This window comes from Neophocaena asiaeorientalis, unplaced genomic scaffold, assembly GCF_003031525.2.
Source record: "Neophocaena asiaeorientalis asiaeorientalis breed wild unplaced genomic scaffold, Neophocaena_asiaeorientalis_V1.1 scaffold218, whole genome shotgun sequence".
NCBI classification, from domain to species: domain Eukaryota; kingdom Metazoa; phylum Chordata; class Mammalia; order Artiodactyla; family Phocoenidae; genus Neophocaena; species Neophocaena asiaeorientalis.
In genome coordinates, this window is record NW_020172818.1 from 11,235,062 (window position 1) to 11,244,833 (window position 9,772).

Consider the following 9,772-nt stretch of genomic DNA (forward strand, 5'->3'; position numbering starts at 1 on the left):
CGTGTTTGACATGAATTATGGCACGAGAAGAGAGAAGGGCATGAGTCATAACAGGGAGCTATAATATTACAGCTCTGGCCTAAGAAGCCTCCAGTGAAGAGTAATGCAATCGCCTGGCTCCTTTCCATTGCTCAAAGCATTATAGAAACAACTCTAAGTCACATTTTCTTAAATCCTGGAAATGCCCCAGTGAAATCAGAAACTTTGTAAGAGTGGAGAATCAATCCCAGGGCTTTGAAATGGTTTGATAAATGCATGGTTCGTTTTGATTACAAAGAGAAATAGCAAGATGAGGTGAGGCAGCCTGGTTGGGTGGCAAGGGCACAGGCTGTAACTCTGGGAACCTGGCTGTGCCACCAATGGAACATGGGAGTTCAGACAGGTCACTTCCATGCTCCCGGCCTCGGTTTTCCCATCTATAAAATGAGATTGGTCCACAGCAGTGGCTCACAAACTGCAACAGAATCACCTGGAGGGCTTGTTAAAACACAGAGTGTGCTGGGCCGCACCCCCAGAGTTTCTGATTCAATAGATCTGGGGTGGGGCCCCCAAATTTGCATCTCTAACAAGTTCACAGGTGGGGTGATGCTGGTGATCTGGGACCCCACCTTGAGAACCACTGATCTTTGCCACTGACATTTCAAGAGCTGTAACAAACACATCACGTGCCTTCTCACGCTCTTAAAGCCCTTCCTTCCTTCATCCATCCTTCCGTCCATTTATTTGTACAACAAATATTTTAGGGACTCATACTATGCATGAGGCATTTTGCCAGGGGCTCAAAGGTAAACAAGTAAGATTGCTGGAGAAACAAAAATACACACATATAGTATTGCATAAATTGTGGAGTACACAGAATATAGAGCGATGAGCTGGCCCCAGACTTCTCATCTGCATCGTGGGAAACCAGAAGCCAGAGGAAGAGTAGCTAGAGTCCACTGCAAGGAAAGGACTGCATCTCAAGAACCCTATTCCCAGCCAAGATGGCACCCACTTGTCAGGGCAAAAGACAGAAAGATATATGAAGGTATGCCAAATATAACTGTTTGACAATTATTTGTTGTTCAACTATGATCCAGGTACTTGGGATATTAAAATGTCAGTAAAATAAAGTACCTGTCCTTGATGAGTTTAACGTTGAGTGGGGAAGCAGAAAAATAAACAAATAAATAATAAACATAGAAGAAATGTCAGGAAGTGCTAAGTGCATGAAGGAAAGTAAAGCAGGGAAGAGGACTGAGGTTGACGGTGGTGGTCAGAAAAGGATTCTCTGAGAAGGTGACGGTTGAACAGACAAAAAAGGACAGGGAGAAAAATATCATCCACATAACTCACCTGAAAAGTGGTGGTCAGAAAAGGATTCTCTGAGAAGGTGACAGTTGAACAGACAAAAAAGGACAGTTGAACAGACAAAAAAAGGACAGGGAGAAAAATATCATCCACATAACTCACCTGAAAAAGGGCTTTAACCAAACAACCAGTGAATTAGGAGAGAGTCCTCTCAATGAGAGAAGACGAAGAGGAGAGGCAACGACAGTGAGCAACAAACTTTGCAACAGAATGAAGAGGTAGATGGACATATAATGGAAGGAAGGAGAGAAGGAAGGGAGGGAGGGTGTAAATGAATGTATGATGGATGGATGAAAAGATGGAAGGATGATGGATGGATGGATGATGGATGGATGGATGGATGATGGATGGATGGATGGATGGATGATGGATGGATGAATGAGTGAATGGGTGAATAGTCCAGTAGATAAACAGATTAATAGAAAAGAAAGCAAGATAAGAGAGGTTAAATCCGAATGGGTGAAGATAAACTGTCTGGAAATGTGTCATTTACATGCTATATAAAGACTTGTGATACAGAATAAAATTGGGGATGACTGAGTAGGGAGCAGGGATGAAAAACCTTTCAAAGTTCTCATGGTAAAAAGATGGGTACTAGGGGAAAAGAGGGAAACAAATGTATACTCTAAAGGTCTTGTCTCACTGGAATAGAGAGTGGGTGGGAGGATCTTGGAGTGGGAAGCAATGTGTCTTGCTGGGGGAAATGTTGCATATTTTGTTTTCAGGTAAGAATGGAGTAATATGTATCTGGTTATGAGAATGAGAAAAGGGAATCTAGCCATTAATGGAATAGAAAAACACAATAAAATGTTCAAAGTGCTCCAAAAAGCAAACGTGGAAAAGGCACATGAGGCAACAAAATGTAAAATAAATCATTATAATCAACATAAAGAAAAATAGAAATAATAAAGTCTGGGATATAAATCATTACAATTAGAATGATCTAAGTGTCGCACTAATTAAGGGATGGGAATATTGAATTAAAAACAAAACCTAGCTATATGTTCTTTTTATGAAACACACTTTTAACTAAGTGATAATAGTGGAAAACAGAGGGGTGGGCAAAGAGGAAGTAGCAATGCAAACGAATAGAAAGAAGGAACAGCAATATTAATGTCAGACCACTTGGGATTTAGGGTTCAATGTAATAAATAGGATAAAGAATCCTTCCACCCTTATCACTACACATGAAAAAAACCCATAATGTATGAGGAAGACATAATAATCAAATAGCCCATATAAAATCATTTTTGTTTTGTATATTTAACTGCTACTTTAAAAAAAAAGAGTGGAAGATTTCAGAACTAGACAGATCTAGTAGACATAAGATATGACACAGAAGAATTGAATCACACAATTGATAAACTTGGTTTTATAATACCACCTTGCATATTGATAAAAATCAATTATGCTATAAAAACACAGTACACAGAGTATAGCGGTAGGTACTGACTGTCTGGCTTCAAATCCTTTTTCTACCACTTATTATAGTTGATGACCTTGAGCAATTACTTAATTTCTCTGTGCCTCAGTTTCCTCATCTGTAAAATGTGGATAATAAGATTGACTATCTCCTAGGGATGTAGAGGAGATTAAATGATTCATAACATGAAAAGCACCTAGAACAGTGCCCCACAAATAGAAAATTCTATAAACGGGATGTTATCATCATCGTCATCACTCAACCACAAAGAAACACTTAATGAATTAGAACCAATGAGAAAGTTCCCCAGCCACATTCCTTGAGAATAATCCTAAAATGTCTAGCGTTGGCAGAGGGGAGACTCCTCCTCTGTGTTAGGCTCCCAGATCCCTTCTAGGAGTCTAGAATCTTGAACCGTAAGCTCTTAGAGGTGGAAGGTTCCACAAAGTTAGTTCACATCTCCCATCTCATGCAAGGATGCTTCCCAGTGCATCATGACCAGCGGCCATCTGGTCTCCACCTGGACATGCCCAGGGCTGGGAGGCTCACCCTTCCATCGCCAGCTGGTGCTTAGATTACAATGCTCTTCCCCACGGTGAACTGCAGTCAGCCTCCCAGAACTGCCATCCCCTTCCCTGGAGATTCTGCCATGGTTCACTCATTCCTTCATCCATTCATCCATGCATTCACCCATTTGATGATTCAGTAAATATCAACTGGCCCTTGTTACATGTTAGGCACTGTGCCAGGAGCTCAGGTTATAATGGTAATTACATTCAGACAGGGTCTTTGCCTTCAAGAGCTCACCATCTGGTCAGATCAACAAACAAACTGAATGACACAATCTCCTGCTTGAGAAGTGCTAGGAAGAAAACAGGGTGTTATGAGAACATACAACCCGGAAGCCACACCTGGTCTGAAGGCATCGGGAAAGGCTTCCCTGAAGAAGTGACTCTCGTTTGCTGACCTGAAGCTGAAGGGGGTGGGCCTGCAGCATTTTCCACCCCACCATCTCCACATCCTCTCTCTCCTGGACTGGACATCCTTTAGCTCCTTCTGGGGCCGCCCTCCTGCAGGCACCCATGTGATGCTCAAAGGGGGACATGACACTCCACATGCAGCCTGACCTCCTTTCCAATCAGTGCCTGACCAGCATCGGCTTTTTGGGCAGCTACATCATGAGGTTGAAATCCTGACGTCAGGTTTACATTTTCTACTAGAGCAGAAATCCCATCCCAAAACCCCAAACATGCATGATAATGCATGCAGTTAGGCAAGACTCTCTCACGGTGACCCCAGGCTGGATCATGGCTCCCTTTCCTGAGGGAATTGCTCAAAACTCCCTGCATCTTGATCTGCTCCAGAATTTTGCTGGGAGTTGCTGTTATGCTCAGTTCTCTATATTCTGTGCATTCTTTATCATTTTTAAAATTCAGGGTAGCTTTCTGAGACCCTACATATTCTCCCTAAGTCCACTTAATTCCTAACTGACCTCTCAGCCTCCTGTTTTACTCCTCTGAAAACCAGGTCCCACCCTGCAGATGGCGTGATCATTCTGAAACACAAGTATGATCACATCATTCCCTTTGTTCAAAACCCTCAATGGCTCCCCACTACCCACTGCACAAAACCGAGATCTGAAGCCTGCAGATAGGGTTCCAGCTAACTCAGATCTTGCTGACATCTCTGGACTCACTTCCAGACTCCAGCAAAAGCAGAAGGTCCTCCTCTGGGACCTCTCCCTAAACCCCCAAACCCTTGCCCCAGGCTACCCTTCTGCCTATCCACCCATCCCCTGCACATCATAACACTGAATCATTTAGTGAATAATAATAATGTCTTTCTCTTACTAAATGCCACAGGTTTCTCTAAGCATTTTATATGTACAAACTCACTGATTCTCATACAACCCTATGTGATGGTTGGGGGGTATCATCCTCCCCATTTTACAGATGAGGGAACCAGGGCAGAAAAGTGAGGCTACATGGGTTGGGGTGGGGTTTGGTGGGGAGCTCTTAGCCATCGTGCTCTGCTGCCCCTCATTGTCTGCACCGTCTTTGCCCCCTCCTGCAGCCCTCCATGCAGGGCCAAACCTGAGCCTCCTGCTGTCCCCAGGGCTCAGCCAGCGCCTGGCACAGAATGGGAGCTCGGTCCAGACTGCTGAACAAAACCAGACCAAAGTTTCTGCCCCGATGTCACAAAAGTTGCCCCCATGCAGTGGGCTTGGCCACCTTCTCTGTTGTTCCCTGCAAGTTCCAAAGGTCCCTCTGCTCGATGAAGAGGACAGAAACCAAATGGAAGTTAGAGGTTTTGCCTTCTCTGTCACCTGCTAATATCACACCCTCTGTCCCGAAGCCAGGAACTTATCTCTCTTCTCTTTCTCACTCTGTCCGTATATTTCTGGTGACAGGGGCTCAACCCTCCTCCTGATGCCCTTTCAGCTTCCTGGTCTAGAAAATGAGGGTGATAACACCCACCCCAAGAACCGCTGGGAGACTGAAAACATTACGCTCAGTGAAAGAAGCCAGTCGCCAAGATGACATATTATGTGATTCCATTTATAAAAATGTCCAGACCAGGCGAGTCTAGAGACATAAAGTAGATCCATGGCTGTCTATTCCTGGGGAGGGTCTGGGGGATGATAGCTAAAGGGCATAGTGTTTCTTTTTGAGATGATAAAATGTTCTAAAAATTGACTGTGGTGATGGTTGCACATCTCTGTGAATATCCTACAAACCATCGGCTTGTGCACCTTAAATGGGTGAACTGTAGACTATGTGGACTACATCTCAGGAAAACTATTGTTTTAAAGAAAGGAGGAGAATTGCTAGGCACACTGACATGGGCTCACTATACCCAGAGCAGGGACAGAAGCCCAAGGAAATGAGGAGTATCTGGAGAGGCCGTGTCTGCAGAGGAGTGAGGTGATCAAACTGAGATGAGCGTGCATTCTGAGGAGGGAAACAAGGTGAAGCCCAGACCCATGTTCATGAACTTGCTGCATCTGCCCCGAAGTCAGCAGGGTGGGCTGGAATACCACGGTGGCCCACCCTGACCACTCCCTCCTTGGCCACACCAGACGCTGCCACAGGACTGCACACCAGGTTTTGCAATCCTGTCAGTCATCCTCCAGTGGTTTCTGTGAGTCCTGGCTGCACTCCTAGACTGTGGGCTCCCCTGGGTGCAGGGACAGTTGCATCCTCGTGTCCTGCAGCCTTCCTCCTTCCCCTCTCCCTCCTCTTCTGCTCTCTGCCACCATCCTGCATGGCAGCCCGCCTCTCTTCACACATGCACTTGGAACCATTTCTTTTAGCAACCTTCACTTTCTCACCCATTGGACCGCCTGTTCCTAAAACCCATCACTGTGTCCCAATCTTTATCTCTACAGCCTGTACAGCCACCTGTCCTGGGCAGATCTTACAAAAGCAGCTCACGTCTGCCCCTTTACTTGCAGCCCCTTAGGGATAAGGAACACAGTGCCCTGAGCAGCCCTTTTCCAAGGATGGTGCACTGGACAGAGATGTAATGTGTCGTATACATGGATGTGCCTCATTTTAACTAGAAAGCACTTTGTAAAAATCTGATCTCGTAAAAGTAGACTTGGGAGTGATTATTCACACGCACAAAGAAAGCCTCGCTGTGACAAACAACTGGGACAATGCCTCTAATGTACCAGCATTCCAAACGCACTCAATAACTGTGGCTATTAGTCTTACTGTCGTCATTGCCATGATTTTGTGTTAATAACACTTCTCTGGGCTTGAGGCAGGCCAGAACAAGGAAAAGGACTACCTTCACCACTGCGGTCTTTTAAGAGACCAGAAACAGAACAGAAACAGGACCCTGGTAATTAACAGGAAGAAATGGCTATTCATTAGGTTTTCATGTCACTGGACACACAGGACTGGCACGAGATATCCCAGCTGCTGCCACTTCTTCCAGAAGAAATCAATCTCTTTACTTAGCAAACAGAGGATCTGGATGAATAATCCATCATTTCCACTCATTTTTAAAAATTAGTCAATATTTTTTGTTCCAAAGAAAGTCTTCACTTTCTCACACCCAGTAGGTGGGACAGAATGTTTTCCTGCTCAAAGAAATGCCTCACAGCCCATACCAAGACCCAAAATCTTTCTCTGGAAAACCTCAGTGCCCAGAATTCCACAGGGTGACTCTTTCTCAGAGCCCCAGACTTCTAAGACCATCACAGAAGCCAGGGCAGAGCTAAGTCAAACCTGTTTTTCCAGCTAGAATTCCAGGGAAATCCTCAGTCCCTGCTGGGGCTGAAGGCACTTTCCCTTGGCATTATGGCCTCCTGGGGTACTTTGGGGATAATTAGGCTCTTGCTTCTTTGATAAACTGCAGCTCATTTACAGGGATAGACAGTGCTTTGCAAATAGCTTTCACTCGACCTCTCCCAGCTCCTCCCTGAGAGGTGGCCAGTATTCTTATTTTACTGATGAGGAAACCGGGACTCAGAAAGGCGAAGGTAACAGAGCCGAGACATCAAGCCAAGACTTCCAGGGTCAGCACCACTTCCATCATCCACATAGCTCACTTGAATAGTTATGTTATTATGGGGTAACTTGCTGAGTGTCTAAACAGCCACACCCTTTACTGAACACCTACTATGTGCTCTCCTACACTGCCTCATTTGCTCCAGCTCTACCTGGTGTCTAATGGACATCTCAAATGTAACACGTCCACAAGAGGAATCCTGATTCTGCATCCCCACACTTAGTCCTCCTTCTGTCTTCCCAGTCTTGGGAAATGGCACCACCATTCACCCATTGACTGGGGTCCCAGTGCTTAGAGTCTTCCTGGAAAGAGTGAGAGAGAGAGAGGAGGGAAGAGTGAGGAAGAACAGGGTGGGGGAGGGAGAGAGGAAGGAAGGGAGAAAGGAGAGAGGGAGAGAGGAAGGAAGGATGAGGGGAGGGCAGGAGAGAGAAAAAGAGGAAGGAGGGAGAGGGAGGGAGGGCGAGAGAAAGGAAAGGAGGGAGGAGGGGGAGGATGGAACAGAGAGGGGTAACACAGAAAGGAAGGGATGGATGAGGAGAGAAGAAGAAGGGAAGAAGAGAAGAAAGAAGGACAGAAGGATGGAGTAGGAAAGAAGTGAGGGAAAGACCAAGGAAGGATCCTGCCACTACAGGAAAGCATAGGTCAAAAGCCTCTGTATGCAATATTGTTTTAGCCTGTTTAAGTCAACAACCTCAAAATAACATTTTATTCTTGTTTGCTTGTTTGCTATGACACTGGATTCACTCCATTTATAGGGTCACAAAACCACGAACCTCCCTGAAACAACTACTTTCAGAGCAGTAATCTGGGTCACGCTGCAGTTTTGTGCAGTTTTTCCAAAGGCAAGATGAACTAGACACAGTACCTGAGCCTAAGAAACCTAAAATCCCATCCAGATAACAAGGCTTATATCCACTAATCATAAGACAAGGCAGAAATAGACAAGCGCCAAAGAGCTCTACAACAGAGAGAGCTGTGGCAGCCCATGGGAGTGAGGAGTAATTCCTGCCAGGTGTGTAGAGAAGGTGTCCTTGGGGCAGACCTTTGAAGGGAGTGTGGGTGGGAGGGAGAGTGACTGTGTGCTGGGCGCCCACCCTGTACCCAGCAGTCACTGGTCCTACACGTGTGATTCCCATTCTACACATGCTGAAACTAGGGGAGTGGGAAGACTAAATAATGTGCCCAAGAGCATGCAAGGAAAATGACAGCCACACTCTGAGACTTAAATTCAGATCGAACATGAGAATTCAAGCAGAGACCTGTGATGTGTCTGGACCACACAGAGTGAAATGTACCCGGCCCCTCCCATGAAGGTTTCTCAGGCACCCGCTTTCTCCACAGACTCCCCACCACTTCCTCCCTTTGACCTGCATCATGTCTATCTCCCTTCCAACAGTGCAAGGTCCTTGAGGAGAGAAGGGTTCCTGTCTTGACAACGTTTCAATCAGTGTGTTGTGGGTACCTAGCAAGTGCTTCTATTCCCCACTGCCTGAACATTTATCCACTCGTTGATTACATCATTCATCTCAACCGCATTTTCTTAGCACCCACTCTATACCAGGCCCTGAGTTGGCTCTAGGACGAAGAGATGAGCATCTTAGAGTTCCCCCAGTGTGGTGGAGGGGACAGAAGTGTCAACAAGAAGCACAGTGCCTTCCCAGGGTGCAGTGAGGGGTGAAGGAGTGCGGTCAGAACCCCAAAGGGTGAGAGATGGGGTCTGAAAAGCATCACTGGGGAGCACGGGGTGGGGCCTGAGCCCTATCTCCTAAAGCAAGGCAGGTGGGAGGCATTCCAGGAAGAGGGAACAGAATATGCAAAGGCAGATAAGCATGAAGTATTGTGATGGGAACTAAAAGCCTTTGAGACTGGAGCACAGAATGCGGGCCAAGGAGAGGATTAAACTAAAGAGGCCATCTGAGCTCAGATCTTAGCGGGCCTTGAATGCCAGGATAAGGAGTGTGGCCTGCATCGTGGGGTCCGTGGAACCATGGCAGGGCTTTAAACAAGGAAAGATGTGAATAGGTTTGTGTAACCGTAGTTCCAACGATGGCATGTAAGGCAAGAGCCTGAAGGTGGAGAGAGGAGACTATGGCAATAATCCAGCCTTAAGAAAGAAAGAGAGAGAAGGGAAGGTGGGCGGAGGCGGGCAGAAAAGATGTGCAGGAAGATGGAGGCAGAAAAGACTAAAGGAGAGAAGTCAGAGAAGGAAAGGGTACAGAGCTGCTGTCGGGCTGCGGCTAGCGGGCGAGCAGGCTGGGTTCGCTGGGCACTCACCCGCCGGCCGGCTCGCTGCTTCGGGGACTCACCGCGGAGCCAGCGCGCGCCGGCGTGCGTGTCCTTGAGGCGGCGGTGCGCGGAGCTGCGGCCCACGTACCACAGCATCCAGAGCAGCTGCAGCAGCATGAGCGCCGTGAGGAAGCACAGCAGGTCGCTCTTGCCCACGCCCGAGGCGTGCACGGCCCAGGCCAGCAGGAACAGCAG

General features: G+C 46.7%; 1 protein-coding gene across 1 annotated transcript in view; it reads right to left on the reverse strand.

Moving 5' to 3' along the window:
* Positions 1-9,772, reverse strand: part of OTOP1 (otopetrin 1) — a 39,796-nt gene that overhangs the window by 29,882 nt on the left and 142 nt on the right. Inside the window, 1 exon segment of the mRNA XM_024741847.1 lies at positions 9,598-9,772. This exon segment is cut by the window's right edge and continues 49 nt beyond it. Within this exon segment, the coding sequence (XP_024597615.1) occupies positions 9,598-9,772 (175 nt within the window).